This window comes from Herpailurus yagouaroundi, unplaced genomic scaffold, assembly GCF_014898765.1.
Source record: "Herpailurus yagouaroundi ecotype Mexico unplaced genomic scaffold, PumYag 100, whole genome shotgun sequence".
In the NCBI taxonomy this organism is placed as follows: domain Eukaryota; kingdom Metazoa; phylum Chordata; class Mammalia; order Carnivora; family Felidae; genus Herpailurus; species Herpailurus yagouaroundi.
The window spans coordinates 63,056,017-63,079,918 of NW_024412391.1; the positions used below are offsets into that span (position 1 = coordinate 63,056,017).

General features: G+C 35.8%; 1 protein-coding gene across 12 annotated transcripts in view; it reads right to left on the reverse strand.

Moving 5' to 3' along the window:
* Positions 1-23,902, reverse strand: part of CASD1 (CAS1 domain sialic acid O acetyltransferase 1) — a 64,085-nt gene that overhangs the window by 39,423 nt on the left and 760 nt on the right. For 10 of the 12 annotated variants that reach the window (XR_005789408.1, XR_005789407.1, XR_005789406.1 and 7 more), the window contains exons 2-6: positions 15,919-16,015; positions 15,005-15,125; positions 6,031-6,075; positions 4,493-4,555; positions 131-175 (exon numbers count right to left, since the gene is read on the reverse strand). Coding sequence is in view for 9 of the 12 variants with exons in the window: in XM_040472659.1 (XP_040328593.1) it covers positions 131-175; positions 4,493-4,555; positions 6,031-6,075; positions 15,005-15,125; positions 15,919-16,015 (371 nt within the window). In the remaining 3 variants the exon portion in view is untranslated. Of the gene's footprint in view, positions 1-130; positions 176-1,614; positions 1,645-4,492; positions 4,556-5,463; positions 5,484-6,030; positions 6,076-15,004; positions 15,126-15,918; positions 16,016-23,902 lie in introns of those variants that run through there. The other 2 variants (XM_040472661.1, XM_040472662.1) reach the window with 2 other exon arrangements.

The window sequence follows — 23,902 nt, forward strand, 5'->3', positions numbered from 1 at the left end:
ATTATAATAGAAATAGTAATTGAAATATAGGTACAATCAAGAATTCTATTTAACATAAGTTAACTTTTCCTCAGCGTGTCCTTAAGAATGAAACAAAAATCCGTATGCAAGAATACGCATAATAACTTACTGTGGCAGCTCCTGCTACAATCACATGGGGCTTTGCAACAGAATCCTAAAGAAAGAAAAATCTTTATAAGAGTGTTCTATCCAGTTATGGGAATTAATATAAGTAACATCACTTACTTTTTGCCTTAAATTTAAAGTTCTTCCTTCTAAATGCATTTTAATTTTCTGAGTTCCTTATTGGATTCTCATTATAACAAGATGGCACATCCAATGCCTAAAACCTTACATGGTTATGTGGTTATACAGAATAGCGTGAAGCTTGTGCGTTTAATTTTTTGGTGTTCTTAAAAAAAAAGCCCAAAACATATCACTGAAATTTAATATGGCCTAATATTATTCTGAATTTGGAGTAAACTGTTTAGAGTAAAGCTCTAGTATATTATGTCAGCCAATTAAAAAATATTAATGAAGACTAGAGGGTACAGAGAAAAATGTTAAATAAAATGCAAGAAATGTAATCTTTGGAAAAGCTAAATCCGACATGTATAACGGCTAATTATCATAGACCACAATGTGCAAAGAAACAAGGAGAAATTTGGTAGAAATCCTCATCAAATGCAAATTGTACTATTACTAATACTACCAATTATACAGTACTTAGTAATTTACTAAGTTCTTTTAAATTAGCTCATTTGAATGTAGATTCTTGCCACCCGTGAGACAGGCAGGAAGATATTATACACATCTTATCAAATTAAGGATACAGACTCAGAAAAGTTTATAGGGTATTGCTGAGGCCTGTAAGGGACAAAGCCAGAGCTTAAGTCTTGTGACTCCTAAATTTAGTGCAATTTTCACATCAAAAGACCTGCTATTATAATCATGTGCACAAGGAACAATTAAAAATAAGCAAGAAATTTAATTAGAAAAAAATATGACTCATCTAGAAAAGTAAAAATGACAGGTATTGTCTCATTATAAAGGTAGAAGACTATGAAAGCAGAGAAAAAGAATAACAATAATTTCCTTCATGGATACTCTCATTTCCAGTCTAGTGTGTTTCATTTTACACTGCTATTTTAGTGGAATTTCTTCCTCATCTCTAGGTGGCTCCCTTTCTGATTTGTCACAGTCATTAACCCCAAATCTTATTTCTCTTCTACAGGTCCCTCTTGCCTCCCTTCTCACTTTTGGTATAAAATTCTCAAATTTCATGGAGAAAATGGAATTCATCTGGCTTGTGTGCTCTAGACTTCCTCTATTCTTACAACTTCTCCCAGCCTATCTTCCTTGAACAACAGAGTCAATGGCTAATCCTCTTAATGGCTAATCCTTACTCTGTGTCTCTATCGGCCCCCTCTTTCTGTCCAGGGATGTATCCATGAATGATCAATCTCCAATTCTCATCGATTTCATTTTCCTTCTCTAGCCTCCTTTATTCCCCCATCTACAAAATGCTATATCATCTTTAGACTAAAAAAATGTTCCTTCAACCTTGCCTCATTCTCAAATCCTTCCTCCTTGTACTGTTAACCAACAGATTACTTGGAAGAGCATTTTGCCCTCCCTATGTGAATTTCCTTATCTCTCATTTATGCCTCAATTGATCACATTTTGATTTGGGGCTTCACCATGCACTAAGACTGATCCCATTCATGAATTCTGGATTTCTACGTTCTGTTAGTTTCATTCTACCCTGTCTAGTTCCTAAAGTGACACTTCTGACTGTCCACTTTTTAAAACTCTTTCCTCCCCTTGTGTGTCATGATACAGTTATTCTTCTCCTGCTTTTCCTCTTACCTCCTTTACTGCCCCTTCTCAAAATGTTTTTGATAGTTGTATTACCAAGTCCTCTTCTTTAATCTCTAAACTCTGTGCCTATTCAATGTCTTCCATTCAAGTGACTTCAACTATCACCTCACACAATACCCAGATTCTCCAATTCCATCTGAGTAGCTCAGACTTCTTAATGAGTGCCCTCACCTACAGAATTAAATCTAAATTGTTGGTTTCTTCACAGTTTACCCTAATTTCCCATGACTCCCTCAATACATGTCACCATTCTGTTTAAACGTTTCAGTGGTTCTCCACTACCCTCAACACAAATTAAACTCAATATTCTTATCTTTAGGAAATATACCCTGAAGTATTTAGAAGTAATCAAAACATGGATAGATAAATGAATTTATACCACACCGAATACAACTTAAGATATTATTCATAATGTAATATCTGCTTACCTCATCTCTTATTAGCCCTCTCCTCAAATGAAGCACATGGAAATAACAGCCAAAACCAAACGCAAATAAAAAAAGCACTTTGAATTTAAGTTCCAGCCATACTAAAACTGCTAGTGATTCCCTGAATAGGCTACAGTCTATCTTCAGTATCTTTGCATATGCTATTTCTTGTGCATGAAACAACCCTCCTTTCTCATAACAGGCCCTCACCCTTAAAATCACTTTACCTGAAAACTAGTTTTGAAAACTTATAGTTAGTGCCTATTCTCTGTAATCTTGCTGTACCCTATTCTTCCCCTATTTTGGCACTTGTCACATTACTTTCTTAATTAACTATATCTGCCACTCATCTGGAAGCTCTTTGAGGAGAGGAACTCTATCATGTTAACTCTATCAGCACTTTTTAGCCTAGTACCTAGAAAATGGCAGGTGATTAATAAATATCTGTTGAATCACAGCAGAGTTGTCTAAATTCAACTTTGCTTTTATGCCTGTAGGCTACAATAATGCTCTTTCAGTTAATAAGTGTATCCTTCTAACCCCACAGTTCTTCTGGAAATATTACCTCCTCTGTAAAGCTTTCTTAAACCATCACCTGTATCTAACCAACCCCCATCCTAAGTGCCTCTATCCATGGTGCTTTCATAGTTCTTTGTGCTCAATTCTGTACTTACTCTTCATCTTACCATATTATTATTCATCAGAAAGTCACTATATACTAGATACTGAAAATTCTTTGAAGGCTGAGACTGAGGCTAATTACTAGCCACACTCCTAACACTGAATGTAAAGCCAGCAATATTACATAAATAATACTAATATGGATTGTTGTATTCTCAGGGTCTAGCTGCTTACTACGAAAATAATAAAAAAATACATAAAAACATGCATACATACATACTTTTTAAATAAATGAAATCAATCAATCAATCAATCTTAAGTAATGACACAGCCATCTACCTAAATAAGTGGAATCCTTCCTATCCCCCAGTAGTCATAAGGAATCTTACAATAGAATCTAAAGCTCTAAAAACTAGTTTTAGCAAATTATAAGAACTGAAAATCTGGATATGCAATGTAACTCCAAGTTAGTAAATAAAAAAAGTTATCGATGATTTTACAGGACTTATAAATTATACTGCATTGATGTTTCTTTAACTGTGAATTTCTACTACTTTAATGATATACTTTCAGGTCCAGCACAAATATAAAACATATGTTTAAATCATTTGAAATATATACATGTAACATTATTCTACACTTTTGGAATAAACAAATCAACAAAGACAAAATACAATTATGTGAGACTGCAAGTTACCAGAAAGTTGAATTCTAGAATTTGTCTTCATATTTTGTTTTTTGAAAACTGAAACACATTTTGTCAAAAAAAAATTTTAGAAATGTTGACTAGGTTCCCACTGGATCCTACAAAAGCTTATTTGGTGTATGAAGTGGTTGCAGTGCTAAACATGTACTGTGAAAAGAAGCAAAGAAAAATACCAGTGCAGTATAAGTAATTAAGCAAAACAAGGTCAACAAAATTGAATACTGTTTTATCCATCCCAAATGCAAATACCTCTAAGGAAAGAAGACAGGTTTAAGTAAAGGACAAAGAGCTATATGGAGACTGCTGTGGAGATTCTAGAAAGGACTTTGGGGTTTTCGAGGTGAATAGAATGCTTGCCCTTATATCTATCTCCAAACATTATGAGCCAAAATATGCCAGACTTGACTTATGGGCCACAAATGTAATGATAAAAGGGAAGAAAACAGGCTATTTAACAACAACAACAACAACAACAACAACAACAAAAGTTTCCTGAAGAATCTGGGCATGAGTTTGAAAAAGTGGGAACATGCTCAAGAGAATGTATGTTGTGCAAGAAGATGACCTGGGTTTGAGCTAACTGGGCAACAGAAGTAACAGAAAATTCTGTCTGGAAAATGTGGCATCAGCATAACCACAGTAGGGTTAGAGTGGTGGCAGCAGAGGTACTAGATCAAAACTCCCTCTTCTCAGTAAAGTGACCGGATCCATCCAGCACAATTAGTCACTATGAAGAAAGTCGGCACAGGCAGAAGAGTAGGACAGGCAAGTAAGGGGGAGAAACACAAGGAGTGCTCATGAGCTTTTAAAATTTGGTTGCTTAAAACCAGAGAGACCTAGATGTTCAAATACAGACCTCAGTCCATACTTTGATACACTGTTTCATAGAACCATTAACTTCTGGATGCCATAGAAAATCCTAAAAAAAGAAACATAGTGAATAAAAAGTCAAAGAAACTTATTCGTGCTGCCTAAAAGAAACATGAACCCATCTCTTCAAGAGTACCTAAAGTAAGGGGTGCCTGGGTGGCTCAGTCAGTTAAGCATCCGACTTCAGCTCAGGTCATGATCTCACAGTTCATGAGTTCGAGCCCCGCGTTGGGCTCTGTGCTGACTGCTCGGAGCCTGGAGCCTGCCTTGGATTCTGTGTCTCCCTCTCTCTCTGCTCCTCCCCTCCTTGCACTCTGTCTCCCTCTGTCTCAAAAATGAATAAACATTAAAAAAAAAAAAAAAAAAAAAAAGAGTACCTAAAGTAAAACACACCTTGTCCATGACATCTTCATCTCCCATCTCGGTTTCCCAAGGGCCTCACAGGAATTCTTGTATCCACTTCTACTTTCCTCTAAACTATTCTCCACAGTCATCTTTTAAAATTTAAATCTGATCTTGCCACACATCCTTGCTTAAATATTCAAGGACTTTCAATTGTCCTCAGAATAAATTTCAAAGTCCTTAAAACTACTAAGGAGGTATAGGATCTGGCCTCTACCAAGACATTCTATCTTTTCTCCTCCCACTTTCCCCTCACTTTAAGTACCCTGTTGATTCTCCTTCAGCTCCTGGAATGCTCTATGTGCTCCTTTTTTCTCTAGGACTTTGCACATACTGTTCTGCCTACAATGCTCATAAAACTTCTCCACTGAGCCTGACTCGCTCCTACTTATCCTTGAAGCTTCAGTTAAAACATCTTTCTCAAAGAGGAAAACTATTTTTAATTCACTGTTTTGTACATTCCTAATGCCCACTTCTTCCTTTTTAAATTTTTTTTTTATTATTTTTAGAGGGAGAGACAGTGAGAGCAGGGGAGGGGGCAAAGAAGAATCTTACGCAGGCTCCACCTTCGGCACGGAGTAAGACTTGGGGCTCAATCGCACAACCCTGGGAGTTAAATCCAAAAGCTAAAAGAGTTAAAATCAAGAGTCAGAAGCTCAACCAACTGAGCCACCCAGGCGCCTCCCACTTTTTCCTTTTCACCATCCTTATTCCACATTTAAAGCATGTAGTGAACTCTAATGACTTTCAAAATCCATTAAGTCTAGGACATTTTTGTCTTGACCCCTACTGTATTCTCAGTATTTAGGAGAAGTCACTGTGACTAGGAATTCAGAAAAGTCACGGATATTCTTTTATGGATATTAGTCCTGAACACATACTGGCTTCAAATTAACATACAAGATTATTATTTTCTGGATTAAAAAATCTGAGAGACCAAATTTTCCATTTCATTACACAAAACTGTGCATACAAACATTTACCAATCATTTTACCATTCTTATCTACTCTAAATACACTGAAATATATTTAATACCTACAAAGCATTAGCTGATCTACAAATAAATTAACCAATGAATATAGTTTCAACATAACATTTAGCTTACTGTTACATTAACCTACCACTTTAACTGATGAAATCTTGTCTTCAAAAGGAATGTTTCCATGCTGTCATTAAAAGAGAGAAACCAAGGAATATTAATGTATAGATTAATTTTATGTCATTAATTCTCCCTTTAGCTGCTTTTGCTGATTTATTTATGCACTACATCTCAATTATCTATATTCAACCTGAAGGGAAAAACACTTGCATAGAATACCAAAAAATAAGCGACACTAAATTGTTTATATGTGATTTTTAACATCTAAGATAGAGTCTAAAGATAAAACCTCAACTCCAAACAAGCAGTTATGTGAACCTGTATCTTTTTGCCAAGATTGCCACATTCCAATTTAGTCTTAATATTATTATCTATGGCAGAGATGGAGAGCTCCTCTGCATTTCCTGAGTCCCCACCAGTTAGAACCACATGACTAGTTCTGGCCAACGTAACATGGCTAGATGGGATGTGGGTCACTCCCAGCTGAATTTCTCAGGGTAATTCTCTAGTCTCTGACTTAACCTGATGCTGAGACTACAGAGGCTGGTACAACTGGAAGGTGGTATAAATTCCAACAAGGAGGGATCTCCAAATGACTGCATAGAGTAAAACCTCTTGCCAACCCACCCACAACATGTAGCTCTAAGTGAGAAATAAACTTCTGTTTTGTTACGGTTGTAGAGTGGTTTGTTGCTGCAGCAACATCTAGTCTGTTCTCAACAATACACTAGTATCAGTCTTGTCTGAACAGGAGTGCACATATACGGCTCTAGGTTATTTTGGGTTTCGTTTCAAAGACTGTATAGATGGTCCAGTTGAATAAAAAAATCAGAGTTTGGAGACAACTTCTAGTAACCAAGCATTCCATAAAACTCTAGGGTGGGGTGGGGGATAGAAGTGGTCAAATAAAAAAGGTAATTCTTCCTAAAACCAAGGTTGAAATGTCTTCATTAATCTAACCAGACAAACAGTATTTATACTTATATCTCTGTGAAATAAAGCTTACTTTTATCAGCATGCTAACTTTTAAAATTCAAGCATCATTTCCCAAAAGGACTCTGAGACCAACTGTACTTTCAGGTGTGTTCTATGAAGAGTTTCCTTGGTCAAATAAGTCTCGGAATTACTGGGTCAGACCAAATCACACAAGTGTTTTCCTTCTACTATCCCATAGCTATTGCATAACTCAGGTAATTCAATTTAACCTCTCTCTTCTTTTCCTTGGATATACACAAAAGAATATGTCTCATATGTAAGTCACAAAGCACAGTAAAAATAAATAAGCACTCATGAGTCCATCGCAGAAATCAGAGCACTACCAACACACTGAATGACCTATGTGGACCTTTCACTACTTTGAATTTTGTTTGTATTTTGCTTTCCTTTTTATTATATAGTTTTGTCACATGTATATGCATCCTTTAATGATATATTGTTTAGTGTTACTGGCTTTCTCTCCCACTTTTAATTTTGAGGAATGTCAAACTAAAAAAAAAGAAAAGAAAAATGTCAAACTTAGAGAAAAATTGACAAAATTATAATGAGCACCCCAAATACCCTTTATGAATTGTTAACATTTCCTCCACCAGCTTCTTGTCTCTCTCTGCATAGACATATACATTGTTTTCCTTTTACTGAACCATATAAAAGTAAAGTGCAGGATGAGCACTGGGTGTTGTATGGAAACCAATTTGACAATAAATTCCATATATTGGGGAAAAAAAAAGTAAAGTGCAGACATAACATTTCACCATTAAAAACATCAGCATGTATTTCCTAAGAACATGGATATTCTTTTACATAACTTCAATACTATAATCCCACCTAAGAAATCTGACATTGATAAAATATTAATCTAATATACAGTCCATGTTCAAATTTTCCACTCTCTTCTTTTTTCCTCGCTATAGTTCTTTTTTAAAAATTTTTTTAAATGTTTATTTTTGAGAGAGAGAGAGAGACAGAGACAGAGCATGAGCAGGGGAGGGCAGAGAGAGAGGGAGACACAGAATCCGAAGTAGGCTCCAGACTTTGAGCTGTCAGCCCAGAGCCTGACGTGGGGCTCAAACTCATGAACTGTGAGATGATGATTTGAGCCGAAGTCGGGATACTTGACCCTGAGCCACCCAGGCACCCCTCTCTATAGCGCTTCTATTTTAATCTAGAATTCAATTAAAATCATATCTCTTTATCATGTCTCCTTACTCTTTAAATCTAGAACATCTCCTGGCCTTTTAAAACTTTCATACGTCGGGGTGCCTGGGTGGCTCAGTCGGTTAAGCGTCCGACTTTAGCTCAGGTCATGATCTCACGGTCCGTGAGTTCGAGCCCCGCGTCGGGCTCTGGGCTGATGATGGCCCAGAGCCTGGAGCCTGCTTCCGATTCTGTGTCTCCCTCTCTCTCTGACCCTCCCCCGTTCATGCTCTGCCTCTCTCTGTCTCAAAAATAAATAAACGTTAAAAAAAAATTCTTTTTTTAAAAATAAAAATAAAAAAAGATAAAACTTTCATACATCAATGAACTTACCATATTTATATATATCAAATATTATATTTATTATTTTTGTAGAGTCTAGGCTGGTTGATAAAACACACCAAATCTAGATTATAAACAGCACTGACAGTTACCCTCTTGTGCATATCTCTTACATGAGTAAGAGTTTCCCTACAGGTTCACAGGCCATACAAATATTCACCCTCACATGATAATGTAAGTTATTTTCTGAAGTGTTTTAATAATTTATATTTTCATCAACAGTTTCAGATACAGAGTCTTTAATAAATCTTGTCAGATTTCATATTTTTTTGCCATTGTCAAATTTAATTTCTGTCACATAAGTAGGTATAAAATGGTATTTCACTATGGTCTTAATTTGAATTTCCCTGATTACCAATGAAGTTAAACATCTTTTAGATTCATGCTGGGATTTATGTTTTCTTTTCTGTGAAATGACTGGCCATGCCTTTACCCTTTCGTTTTCTATTAGGTTGTCTTTTTTTTTTTTTAATTAATTTGTGATTCCTTACATCTCTTGGATGTATATTATAAATATCTTCTAGTTTGTAGCTTAGCTTTTTTCTGTCAGGTATCTTTTGGTGAACAGATACTCTTAATCTTAAGGCATGTGAATTTATCCATCTTTTATTTTATGGTTAGCATGTTTTGTTTCTTATGTAAGAAACTTTTTCCTACTTGAAGTAATGAAGATATTCCCCTGCATTTTTTTTTCCTAAAGGTTTAAAAGTTTTGGCTTCCACATTTAAGTCTAAATTCATCTAGAAATGATTTTACTTGATGGTGTGAGGTAGGGCTTCCAATTTCACTTTTTTCTATATGTATAACCATAACCATAATGATGCCTCAGATCATTAATTAGATAGACCTTCTTTTCTCCAGGGATCTTTAATGGCATCTCTGTTATTTATTAAGTCTTTGTATATGCACGCATTTATTTTAAAGTTCTATATCCTGTTCAATTGGTTTCTTGATTTACCTCTACCAACACCACATTGTCTTTATTACAACACAGTTAAAATCAGTCCTGATACTGGAAGATAAGTCTTTTCCACCTTGCTCTTCAGATCTGTTGTTGTTATTCTTGGTCCACTGCCCATCCACATAAAATTTAGGATCAACTGGTAAAGTCCCACAACAAATCCTGTTAGGATTTTATTTGAATTACATTGAACCTACAGATCAATTTAGGAATAACTGACATATTTACAATATTGATTCTTCTCATTCCAAAATATAGTATATATTTTCCATTTAATTATATCATTTTAAATTTTGTTTACATAAAATTTTTTTTCTGTATACAGAAATCATCCACATTTGCGAGGCTTGTTCCTATGTACTATATGGTTTTTGTTACTTTTGTATACAGTATATTTTAAGTATTTTGAACTCTATATTCCTGGAGTGCAGTATGCAATTCACTTTTAACAGCTTTATTGAGTTACAATTAATTTTTGTATGTTTATCTTAATATCAACTATCTTGTTGAAATTTTTATTACATCTAGTAATTTTCTATAGATTCTTCAGAGTTTTCTTTGTATATAATTGTATCATATGAAATTCTGAGTCTATCTCCTTCTAATCTTTACATCTTTACCTTTCCTTGGCTAAGGGCCTCTAATATAATGCTGAACAGAAGCAGCAATAATGGGCAGCCTTTCTTCTTATTGAGTTTAACATAAATGTGTCTAACATTTCACTATTAGGGATATTTACTGTAGGCGTCTAGAATTTTTATCAGGTTAAGTTAGAATATAAAGGAACTAATCTCATAGAGACAGAACAATACCAATTCTCTGATATTGTCAAGGCCTGCTTAATGGCCCAACATGTTGTCAAAAAAGGTTCCACATATACTTTGAAAAAATATATTATTTTATTTTTTAGTGTCTTCTTTAAGTATTGAGCTGTAAGTTCATAAAATCAGATATGCTTAGTAATTTTGCTTGTCCTATCATCAAATGCATGAGCAGTGAGCAATTCTCTCACTTTGATGGAGTATTTGTCAACTCCTCACTGTAATCACATTAATTTTGCTTTATACATTTTAAGGTTAATTTATTTCATGTGCATGAGTTTAAAATCTTAGTGATTTGAAACTTTTGTCATTAAAAAGTATCTGTATCCCTGATAATACTTTTTGCCTTACCATCTATTGTCTCACATTAATATGACTTATCTTTCTTTAATAAGTATTTGTCTAATAAATCTTTTCTCATTTTTTTTTCAATGTTTATTTATTTTTGGGACAGAGAGAGACAGAGCATGAACGGGGGAGGGGCAGAGAGAGAGGGAGACACAGAATCGGAAGCAGGCTCCAGGCTCTGAGCCATCAGCCCAGAGCCCGACGCGGGGCTCGAACTCACGGAGCGCGAGATCGTGACCTGGCTGAAGTCGGACGCTTAACCGACTGCGCCACCCAGGCGCCCCTCTTTTCTCATTTTTAATTACAACCTTCCATATCCTTTTGTTTTAGGTATGTATTTTGAAGCAGCAGAAAGTTCTTTTAAAAACCAATCTGAAAATCTGTTTGGTAGGCAAGTTTAGACTGCTACCCTTATTTTGATTATGAATGTTTCTACCATTTTACTTTTTGATTTCTAGCTCCCTCACACATACATAGGTTTTTTTATATATGTGGAATATATATAAACACTGATTTTCACATGTACATATGTTTTTGTATATATACATATGAATGTATGTGTGTGAGCATATATGTGTGTGTGCATGTGTATGTATGTATGGCACATATATCTGGCATTAGATGAGTTTGGTTTTAATTTTTTTGTTCTTCTGGTTTGGAATTCACACATCCTAATTCTTTTATCCTTTGCTCTTGAAATTTTACTATCATCTTTAACTTAAGTTCTGAAGTAAGATAATACTTTAAAGAGTAAAGAGGACATTAGAAAGCTGACCATCTCCCTCTGATTTATAAGCTATTATTGGCTAGTTCTTTAATACAGTCTTTTTGTAAAAGGTAAAAAAGAATTATTATTTTATATAGACAGTGTTTGTTTAGATTTACCTGTTTAGGATTTTCTTTAACCACTGCTTCTTATATTTCAGATCATTTTTTTCTGAATTATTTCCTTTCGTCCTGAAGTTTACCCTTTAAAAAGTCCTTTACTGTAAGTCTATCTAGCAGTAAACCCTCTTCACTTTTGTTTATCTGAAAATATTCTAAATTTCAAGAATAGACATTGTATGCTAGATACACAATACAATTCGAGGTTGAAATTTACTTTCTGTCAGAAGTTTAAAGCTATTATTCTAGTGTCTTCTGGCTTCCAATATTACTACTGAGAAATATGCTGGCCCAAAGCTTAGTTTTCTACTGCAGCCTTTGGCATCTGTCTTCAGGTCAACCTGAACCCCTACTGAGTACCTACTATTATTGTTCCCATCTCTGGTTTGAATCATAGTTTGTTCCTTTTGGGGGGAGTGTGTCCCATTTCCTCAAAGTCTAGAAACACATCAACAAGTTTTTTGTTTTTTTTTTTTTTAAATCTAGGATCTAGTTAGTTTGAGGTAGAAGGGGCCCCCAGAGTATCTAGTTTGCCCTCCAGCTGAAAGCAACACAGTTTTGTTGTTGTTGTCGTTGTTGTTTTACTGCAAGACGTCCAAGTTTTTAACAACCTAGCCTAAATTAAAATCATTGAAAAGGGGATATGACATCTAGTGCTGCCTAAACTTATTTGACCACGGCTTCTACAGAACTAATCTACAAAACAGAATTTGAAAAAAGTCCTGCTCTATAGCTTCTTTAAAATTCTTTTTGCCTTGTGGCTCCTGGATGGCTCAGTCGTTTAAGCTTCTGACTTCAGCTCGGGTCACAATCTCATGGTTTGTGGGTTAGAGTCCAGCATCCAGCTCTGTGCTGACAGCTCAGAGCCTGGAGCCTGCTTCAGATTCTGTGTCTCCCTCTCCTTTTGCCCTTCCCCTGCTCATTCTCTGTCTTTCAAAAATGAATCAACTGTAGAAAAATAAATAAATAAAATAAAATTCTTTTTGCCTCAATACAGGAAAGAAGAAAATTCAAACAAAGAACTATCTTCAATACTTCTACCCAAACTAACCCACACTGAGGCTAAAACAATAATAATAATAATCAGCTTATACAATGTGCCAGACTGGGTGAGACATAAGACATGTATTTAAAAAATAATAATGATAATATATAATCTCTGTCTTCAAGGTGTTCAGAGACAAGAGAACTAAGTAAAATACATTTTGGCAAATGCTCCACTAGCAATTTGAACTAGTTTCTCAGTAAATGTCTACGACAAACTGTCTTTGTTTCTTTTTAGAATGCATATACACTTAAATGTATCTGGTTTGATAATTGTGGGTTAACCGGGCACCTCTAAACAATGAAAATTAGAAACCTAGGGGCGCCTGGGTGGCGCAGTCGGTTAAGCGTCCGACTTCAGCCAGGTCACGATCTCGCGGTCCGGGAGTTCAAGCCCCGCGTCAGGCTCTGGGCTGATGGCTCAGAGCCTGGAGCCTGTTTCCGATTCTGTGTCTCCCTCTCTCTCTGCCCCTCCCCCGTTCATGCTCTGTCTCTCTCTGTCCCAAAAATAAATAAACGTTGAAAAAAAAAAAAAAAGAAAATTGGAAACCTAGGTGCTATAACTAGGGCTCAGAAACAACGTACCATATTATGCCCACTTTGGGCTATAAACTAAACCACTATAGTTTTTTTCAACTAATTGTTGCCAAATCTATTATTCCAATTTTCAGAAATTCACACTATTCTGTGCCTAGAAATACTAAAACTGTTTCTTTGAAGTCAGAAATCTCTCTACTTTTTAGAAGTTCACTTAATTTTTTTTACCTTAAATTGTGGTAATCTCATAGAATTCAATAGTTCCAATTTTCTATATAATTTTATGTATATAATTACCAATGAAAAATATATTTACAGATACCAAATTAAATGAAGAATTGACTTTATCATTTTCCATTATGCAGATTTAAAATCTATACTAGCCTTTTCTAGTGGACAAAATTTCTAATAGCTGATGGATTCTTCTCACAAAGAACAGTTCCCAAGGAATTTAGCACCCACTACTATCATTACTATGTGGCTAGATGTTTAGCTGTGAAGTCCCTAATTTTTTAACTCCTTACCACAGGGCAAGTTGCGGTGAACAGGCAGATTTTCATCATAAAATCATGAGCTATTCCCCCTAAAATTCTGAACTTTCTTGTATTTCACTTTTCTCTCCTTGCTATTGCCCACTCCCAATCATACACAGCTGAAGACAGGGATTCGAACTTTGGATCACTTAGAATGTATAAAAAGAAAGGTATGATGATTCATAAAATATTAACTAATCAACAAATTAATTAACAAATATATATAGAGAGAGATCCATTCTTGTAGTATTCAAAGACATATTTTTAAAATCAGAAATTTTCGGGGTGCCTGAGTGGCTCAGTCGGTTAAGCGTCCGACTTCAGCCAGGTCACGATCTCACGGTCCGTGAGTTTGAGCCCCGCGTTGGGCTCTGGGCTGATGGCTCAGAGCCTGGAGCCTGCTTCCGATTCTGTGTCTCCCTCTCTCTCTGCCCCTCCCCCGTTCGTGCTCTGTCTCTCTCTGTCTCAAAAATAAATAAACGTTAAAATAAATAAATAAATTTTAAAAAATAAAATCAGAAATTTTCTATAAAAGTAGCAGATATTTGTTGCATTGTTGTTTTAATTATATAGCATAATTGCCCAGTGCCAGTACAGTTGCAGAAAATTAGGTCTTGATGGGCATTGCCAATAACAGTATAAATGAAAATAGTTTAGCAATATAATCAATATTTTTTAAACTGGATTCTTTAACCTAATATTTGCATTGCAGGGATTCCATCTACAGAAATAATTTAAAAAGCAAAGTTTTCACACAAAGATGTAATTGAGAATGTCCTTTCTTAAATTGCAAAAGTAAAAAAAAATACAAAAGTACAAGAAGAAAAAAGAAAATTATATATTACATCATATCCATTCAATAACATGTTGCCATTATGATGATACTTACATTGATTATATAATAATACCATGAATTATGATAAGTGGTGGAAACAAGACATAAGACATGCTAAAAGATTACAAGATTATTATTTTAAAGAAACTGAAAAGAAATATGGCAAATATGAAAAGAAGAATAAGGGATATTTGCTCTTAGTTTTTGTTGTAAGGAATTCTCAAAAAAATTTCCACTGAAAGAACTTATCATTTCTGAAAATTAGAAGTTTCAGGTAATAAAAGGTTTACTAATCCGTTGCCCACCACTTATTTTTCTTATGTTCCTCATTATGTTCTCTATGATATTCCCCATCGTCCCTTTTTCCTTCCACCTTTCCCAAAACCAAAGTAATAAAACTTTTATCACTCTTTTTGTTATCATGAAAAGACACATTCCTCCTATAACTATTCAGGTGGTTAACTTCTAAAACAATAAAGAAAATAGGTAAGTTTTACCTTATTTCCTTCTTCTTTGAATTGGGGATTAATTATTTTTACAAAAGAATAAAACAACTGACGAATTCTGGAATCTCCAATAAATGCAATATGTTTATCTACAAGACAGTTCTTTGCTTCACTGAAATCAACAAAGAAACATTAATTGCAATAAGTAAAATCAGCATGTTGGCATTTCAAAGCACAGTTTGTGAAGAAAGTAGTGCAGGATTATTCTACATATAGTTCACGTTGCTTTAGAAATAGGTGGCTAGGTTTGTTTAATCAACCAGCCCATGGATGATCAACTAACTCTCAATACTTACAGCCCCCGTTTATTAAGTGTTTAATATGTACTCTAAGTATATTAAGTGCTTTATATCCATTATCTCAGAATAACTCGACACGGTAGCTATCCAGGTCCTAAAGCTAGAGTCCTTCTCTCAAGGGCTATTTATTGCCTTGGGCCTGATTATCTCTCACCTGAGATAAAGAAGCTTGGACAAAATTCTTCCCCTAATGCTTTTGGCAGGAATCTTCATTTGGACTCACCCCCACCCCCACACTCTGTTGGCAATTCTCTACCATCATATAGAGAAGTACCATGTAGTATTTCCTTTGCTTCAACAACCTTTCTCCACTCGTTATTAAAACCTATCCTAGAGAGGTGGCAAGTGGCCCAGTCAGTTAAGCGTCTGACTCTTGATTTCGGCTCAGGTCATGATCTCATGGTTCATGAGTTTGAGTCCCATGTCTGGGTCTGCACTAACAGCCTTGAGCCTGGAGCCCGCTTCAGATTCTGTTATCTCCCTCACTCTTTGCCCCTCCTCCACTCATGCATGTGCTCTTTCTCTCTCAAAAATAAATAAATAAACATTAAAAAAAAAAAAGACCTATCTGAGAAAAGAAAAAAACAATGAAATAAGAAAACTTACCTGATTTTGTATTTATGCATCATGCAACTGTGAGGTTGCCAAACTTTCTCTCCAAGAAATCTGCCACTTGAGAGAAGGTATTCACATGAATCATTGCCTGTAACAGTTAAACAAACAATATTGTAAACAATAGTTATATTTTTATACATTGATTATCTGACCCCATGTAAGCTCTCTGAGATCAGAAAGCATAGTTTTCTATGCTTCACTGTACCTTCTCGGTACATTATTTATATATCCCTGAGAAGCATAGTAAATATTAATACATTAATATTCAGGAGGAGAAGAACCACTAATGACAGATACCTCACTATAGAAGATAGAAGAGACTCCTAACTCTCAAATGCTACATTCACTGCTGTGGCAGTGCCTTCTGCTTCAGGTTCTCTTTCTAGGGACATCATCTCAACCTCAAACTAGCCCTTAAACCTGCTTACCACTCCTAGTTGGGAAAGAAGAGTTTAAGGAATAAGAGAGAAGACTTTGGAAATGTCTTCCTATTCAACTATTACAACGTATGGTGCATTTGCACATCTGGAAATACAGTAATTAAAATATTTTTTAAACCAACTCCCTGATTTTCACGACTTTCCTGTGAGGAAGTATGCTATCCCTATTCTGTAAATGTGGAAACAGAGAAAAGGATTTATTCAAGAACTTCTTATTGAGGTCACTAAAACTTCATCCTTTTATAATTTACAAAGTAACATAAAACTATTTTAGCTACATGGTGGCTGAAGGTACATAGGATCAGTATCAACAACAAATGCAGATTTTAGTTTTTAATATTCAGCCTGTCTACCTCGCTTAACGTTCTCCCCTTCTTTTCCGTTGACCAACCAGCTCCTCCCAGATTGGTTGGGACTATCACAGTTTCACACCGAAAGTTCCACATCTGGGAAACCCTCAGTCCTATGTAAGTGGGGAGGTGGTCACCCTATTTCCCATGGCCATTTGATCATACACTAACTGAAATGACTAAAGGAGTTTAAAAGGGAGTTGGAAACATTAAAAAAGTCCAAATATGTCAAATGGATAAGGGAAAAAATGAGACATTTAGAATAATATAATCAAATCACATACTATTTAAATTAATCTCTGGTTCTTTATGAAGAGTCATCAGCAAGCTCTATTTGTTTCACAGACCGTTAAGGTCAGGATAACGAAACTCTACAGAACAAAAATGATACTGAATCACTCAGGGTGGGGAAAGAGAAAACCCAAAGATATTTAAAGTGGAAGAACACATCTTTTTTCTCAGTCTGGTTATCCATTTATCTGGTCAATATACAGATAAAAGGTGATACAAATACAAGACAGGTATGCATAAATAATGAAAGTGTTGTTATTTCAGTGTCATAAATTCTAAAATAGAGCAGGAAGGGAAAGTGAAAATACTGCATTGTAGTGTTGGTAGAAAACTGGATAAGGAAAGCAGAATATCAATTATTAAAATTTTGCAATATACATATTTTGCAATTTTGTATATGTAGGCTGCGCAGGTTTTTTGTTTTGTATTTCAAAATTTTTTTAATAACCTCTCTAAGGAAACTATAAATAATCAGTTCTTAATTTTTTCCAATTATTAAAAACTAATTCTAGTTCTCAAAAACAAAATTAAGCTACATAAATAATCAAGAAGGAGTAAAGAAAAGACTATAGGAACACACAATTAAGTTATTTTTCTAAAAACATCCATCTGGGCGCATCTGGGTGGTTAGTCAGTTGAGAATCCAACTCTTGATTTCGGCTCAGGTCATGGTCCCAGGGCTGTGGGATGGAGCCCTGTGTGGGGCTCCAATCTGAGAGTGGAGCCTGATTGGGATTCTCTCTCCCTCTGCCCCTCTCTCCCAGGTTGCGCTCTCTCTCTCTCTCTCTCTCTCTCTCTCTCTCTAAAATAATAAAACAAACAAAAAAATCCTTCTGCTATATTCTTTTATAATGGTTCTACAGTAAAATACTATTAAAAATCTAGTAAAGGGGTGCCTAGGTAGCTCAGTGCAAGGTTGGGTGTCCAACTCTTGATTTTGGCTCAGGTCATGATTTCACAGTCTGTGGGATCGAGCCCCGTGACGGGCTCTGAGCTGACAGTGTGGAGACTGCTTGGGATTCTCTCCCTCTCTCTGCCTCTGTACCCTGCTCTCTCAAAATAAATAAACTTAAAAAAAAAATCTAGTAAATGTTTAAAATTAGAATGGAAATTCCATATTTACAACATTTCTACCTCTTTAAATTTTTATAAACTAAGTAAAAAGTTAGTATCATCTATTTTCTAAAAAAGTTATAAAAAGTTGCAAATAACTCGGTATTAATTCTGTGCACTTTTTCTTCCCTTTCTTTCTCCCTTCCTTTTTTTTTTTTTTTGTTGTTGTTGTTATTTGATTTTTGTTTGTTAATAGAACTTTAAACAGAAACACGCCCTGGCCAATCTACGGTATGTGGGATTGTTATTGTTAACCGTCTATATGAATTATCAACATAGTTTTGTGGAGATGGAAGTACCAGACCAAAACATCTTAAAATAACCAGTCTTTCTCCACCAGAAAATGTGTTTTAAAATACAAAGTTCTTTTCTTCCTCGATACTACTACTCACACATTGTTTTTCAGTAGTTCAGCCAGTGGGAAATAACAGCTCTCAACTGATGAACCCAAATTAGAAAACAAAAAAACAAAAAACAAAAACAAAAAAACAGCAAAACAGATTTGAAGCTGTCACTAACCAAAAGACACTATAAACATAGTTCTCTAGAGACTACTAGTCTTTCCAGGAAAGAAAGTTCTAATTTGCTAACGAATGCTAGTTGGTGATAACTCTTCTTAATATATTTTATGATGCAAAATTTTTTTTTTTAGTAATCCTTGTGTCTGACATTAATACTCTATCATATCAGTTAAGGCTCAGTCAGAAGACAGAAACTGCACCGCTATTTTAATAGAGAGACTCTAATATAAAGAATTATAGAAAAGCAAAAGAACCAACCAGGCAACTGAAAAGGCAAGAGACTTTTTTTTATACTTGTCAGAAAAATAATAAAAATACTGGTGATAATAACTACTATTATCATCTGAAAATAAATTAACCTAATTTAGAAAAGGAAACTCCCACAAAATTCCACACTCAAACACAAGTTCTCTTTTACTGAGAAGGAAATACTTTTGGATCAAATCACTAAATGTAATCTAGATGTTAAAATAAGTTAACATGCCACATCTTCATTATGCATACTAAGTATATGTAAATATCTGCTGGCACATACTTCCCCGTCAAAATTGACCCAGAAAAAACCCCAAACAAAAGAAAACAAAAAATCCCAGTCATTATTTTCAATTGCCTCATATAATTTTGATAGCTGCTTTAAAACAACCAGTGTGAGATGCAAGTTGCCAAGTGCTCAGATAAATCAAGCTAGGAACACAGTAAAAACAAACAAAAAACAAACAAACAAAAACAACTAAAGGGAAAGAATTATCTACTTCAGCTATCTCCAATACTAGATTATCTAGATGAATGGCTGTGTCTTCCTCTTCATTCTATTACCTTAACATAAGCATTCTGGTTTGTCAATCTAAAGTCTTGGGTTTTTATACACGATTTTTCTGTTAGAAAGATACTAAAAGCAAACAAAATAAGTAAAAAGACAAATTTTAAAAAAGCCGAAAAACAAATGTAACTGCTAAAGAAAATATCTAACGTGCTAAATAAACTGTAGCTTATATTTTCCTTTGAATAGAATATCTCTGGCACACTGCACCTTTAGACTGGCTGAATCATCCTACCAAAGCTATCTGTTTATTACTACCAACCATGAAAATATTAGATCATCAAGTTTTTAATATGATTTGTAAAATATTCTGTTTGCCTAAAATTCAGCAAGGTTACACTTTGGTCTGTGCTAAAAAATCACCGTTTACATTTTTCTTTTGACAAACTAGGAATGCCTACATTACAAGTGGCATCTTATAGATCAGGATCTTTCTGGCAAAGAAAGAAAAGGCTAAGAGACCTAGAGTTGCTTCTTTCTTAAAATTCGGAAGCTTTGAACTCACTTTTCTCCAAAACATGCAATAATACTTAATACTTGCATTTAATAGGCCTGGTGACAGAAAGGAATTAGATTTCAACAAACTTAAAGCATTTGAGACAAGTTTACTTTATCAATTAAAAAATTAAAAATTGCCCAGATTGGAATTACCCTTAAGGCTATTGATACTGGCCTCTTGTCACAGAAATGATGTTTTTAATCTGTAATCACAATAGAAATGGACATTTCGTGATTTAGTAACTTTAGAAATTGAGAATATTTAAAAAATATATAGTTAATAGGGTTATTTTTTAAAATGTTTCTATATTTTATATACAAATATTAATAATGAAAAAAACCCCTCTATTTTGTAAAGTTGAGATCAGAACATGCTATTAGAACATGAAATTCAGGGGCGCCTGGGTGGCGCAGTCGGTTAAGCGTCCGACTTCAGCCAGGTCACGATCTCGCGGTCCGTGAGTCGAGCCCTGCGTCGGGCTCTGGGCTGATGGCTCAGAGCCTGGAGCCTGTTTCCGATTCTGTGTCTCCCTCTCTCTCTGCCCCTCCCCCGTTCATGCTCTGTCTCTCTCTGTCCCAAAAATAAAAATAAACGTTGAAAAAAAAATTAAAAAAAAAAAAAAAAAAAGAACATGAAATTCAATTACAGCCAAAAGAACCAGGGGCCCCTGGGTGGCTCAGTCGGTTGAGCGCCCAACTGCAGCTCAGGTCATGATCTCACGGTTCGTGAGTTCGAGCCCCACGTCGGGCTCTGTGTTGCCAGCTCAGAGCCTGGAGCTTGCTTTGGATTCTGTGTTTCCCTCTCTACCTCTTCCCTGCTCACATTTTGTCTTGCTCTCTTTCAAAAAGAAATAAAAACATTTAAAATAAAAAAAAATAATAAAAAAACAAAAGAACCAAATGAAAGGAGAAAAATAGGACTTCAAAAAATAAGAAAAATAAGGACTTCGAAAATCTATTTATCCAGTTATTGTTTATGGAGTTTCTAATGTGTGTTAAGCTCTGATGATTTATTTTTTTTTTCAACGTTTTTTATTTATTTTTGGGACAGAGAGAGACAGAGCATGAACGGGGGAGGGGCAGAGAGAGAGGGAGACACAGAATCGGAAACAGGCTCCAGGCTCCGAGCCATCAGCCCAGAGCCTGACGCGGGGCTCGAACTCACAGACCGCGAGATCGTGACCTGGCTGAAGTCGGACGCCTAACCGACTGCGCCACCCAGGCGCCCCGTAGCTCTGATGATTTAAAGATGAATAAAATACCCTTGGAGGCTTATAGTTTGTGTGGGGGAGATGGATACAAATTATTACAATATAACATAAGTATGTACTAACTGCTATAGAAACACTGAATTCTTAATTCTTACTTCTGTGGTGGTGACATTTGAACCAGACCCTAAAAGAATAATACGTACTGTTTTAAGGAGGGGGGTCACTGCAAGCAGAGAAAAAGGGAAAAGCATATTTAGACTGTGAGCCTGAAGTTTAGAAGAAGGAAGAAGATAAACATAGGTAATAAAAAGTAAGCTGGTCAGATTCTGAAGTTGTACACATGCAACTTTCAGAAAATTATTTTCCTGGAAAAAGAAGGGGAAAACTCTTGGCTGGTACCGTGAGGCTGAGTTAGTGTTTCTAAATGATTTAACCCATTTCCCTCTTGAAAATGCTTTCTCACTCCATCTTCTATACATCACCACTGCCTAAGAAGCTCTGAGAAAGGCAGTCTATAACCTAATGGCATGAGGCAGACGAACTAACTGGGTTGTAAATCCTAGCTCAGTCACTGACTAATTGTGTGTCCTTAGGCAACTTAACCCCTCATGCCTCATCTTTACAATGTAAATAATACTGTAATTCGCTGGATCTAAGACCACTGATTATAATATAGACACATCATTATTTTATGTAACACTAGAAAAATGCTATCAATTAAACTTTGACCTGCAACAAAGTTTTAAAAATTCATCCTGATTACAGAGATGTCAAAAATGGGGGGTGGGGGTGGGGGTGGAATGATATATGATAATTTATCTACTTCATAGAATGGCTGGAAGAACAAAAGAAGATCAAACATGTAAAACCCTTAGTAGAACAGCGATTGACATAACAAGTGCTCAATGTTATCATGTGGTGTTTGCCAAGCTTTACTTTCTGTTGTATAAAATGCTTTCTTTACTTCCTATAGTTTGTATATGTATATTCAAACTGTATTCACTCTGCCTTGCCTGAGGCATACTCATACCCACACAGTGCACTTTTTAATATAAAGCCTAAACCTCTGTATCTAATATAAGGTCCTTACTTATTTTAAAGATTTATGATATTGTGATTCAAGCGTAGGGTCATCTTTGTGTGAAGGGCGCTACATTTCACTCAGTTTGACACTGCCAAAGCATGAGGATGTCTAAAAACTTCCTGGTATGATCATTATTCTTCCCAAACAGTCTCTGGCTCAAGTTCTTGACATGCAGTCTGGGCAAGTACACACACCAGGTGTACTGCTTCACACTCAAGGCACTGAAGCACCTACAGAAGCTGATGACTAGCTTCTGGAGGAGGCTTTATAAACAACCCCAGATTGCTGCACTGACTCATAAGGTTCCATCTGACATTCTATTTTCCCTTCTGATGACAGATTTTGAAAGGATGAAATATATAATCTAAATATAATAATCATCCAAGCTTATCAAAAGATAAAAGCACAATATAAAAAAAGGGAGGGGGGACTAGATGTTTACTTTTCACACTACAGCATCAGTTACAACATTTACCTTCACCACCATCACAGAGACAAAATCGAGTTAGAGTACTGTCATCTTATAGACAAGATCGAGTTAGATTACTGTCGTCTTATACCAAACTAACATAAAATGATTAATAGTAGTTAAAATTTTTTCTTCGAAATGACCACCAATTAATGCGTCGACACTATGAAACATTAGTTTTATTTTGTACATCAAAGTGTGTGACTTCTGTTACAGCCACTGCAGATGAACCAAAGCCCGGCCAGATCACATGGCTGTGATCTATAGGAGGCTGAAGGGAAAAGGCCAAAGGGTATAAAGAATTTGTCTTTTAAAATCGATTTAGTGCATTCATATAAAGAGCTATTCGTCCATTACGGTACTAGAGTATAAGATTTTTAATCCTCAAGAATTGGAGAACACAAGGCAGCAAAACTGATGAAAATGTCCTACACTTTGAAAGATCTTCTGGGATGAAAACAGAGCTCAGATTCCAGTACCTGGTTTACTGGATTATTTTGCCAAAGTGGTGTGAAGTTAAATGGGAACAGCGTTAAATGTGCACCTGTCCATTACACATTACATCTTGACCAATTAATCTCACAGTCACCAAGAGCTGTCCAGATAATGGTTTCGATAATACTAAGAGCCAAAAATAAGAGATCCTATCATTATTAATTTCCCTCAGCTTGTCAGCCTCTCTCCTAGTGGCATTTTAACACAAAATTAAAAAAAAAAAAATCAATCAACAAGGACAAGTAAATACCCCTTGATTACTGAAAGATAATTCGTTCTGAAATACGGAGGTCATCTTTCCTTTCCCCCTTTACACCAATTTCAAAACCCACATTGAAGGCCTCTTTTCAAACTGCTTCCAACGTTAATTTCCCTGCCCACCTCGACTCCTGTCAAGCCAGAACTTCAAATATCTGCCCCACTGTCTTTAATTTGTAAAAAGTGTGCAATCAGAACCCTCTAAACGTTTCTGAATCACGGAGGCTGGGTGACACCTCCCCCATTTGGCCAAGGGCATCCTTTGCCAGCTGTCGCCCCCGCGGCAGAGGAAAACGGGGCGGCCCTTGCCGCTGTCCCACAACAGCTCGGCTTAGCCCTACAGGGCAGAGGCCGGATTAAACAAAGCCGAAAGGGTCAGACCCCTAGGGCGCAGAAATCGACGACCCCAACTCAGGGCAGAGGTG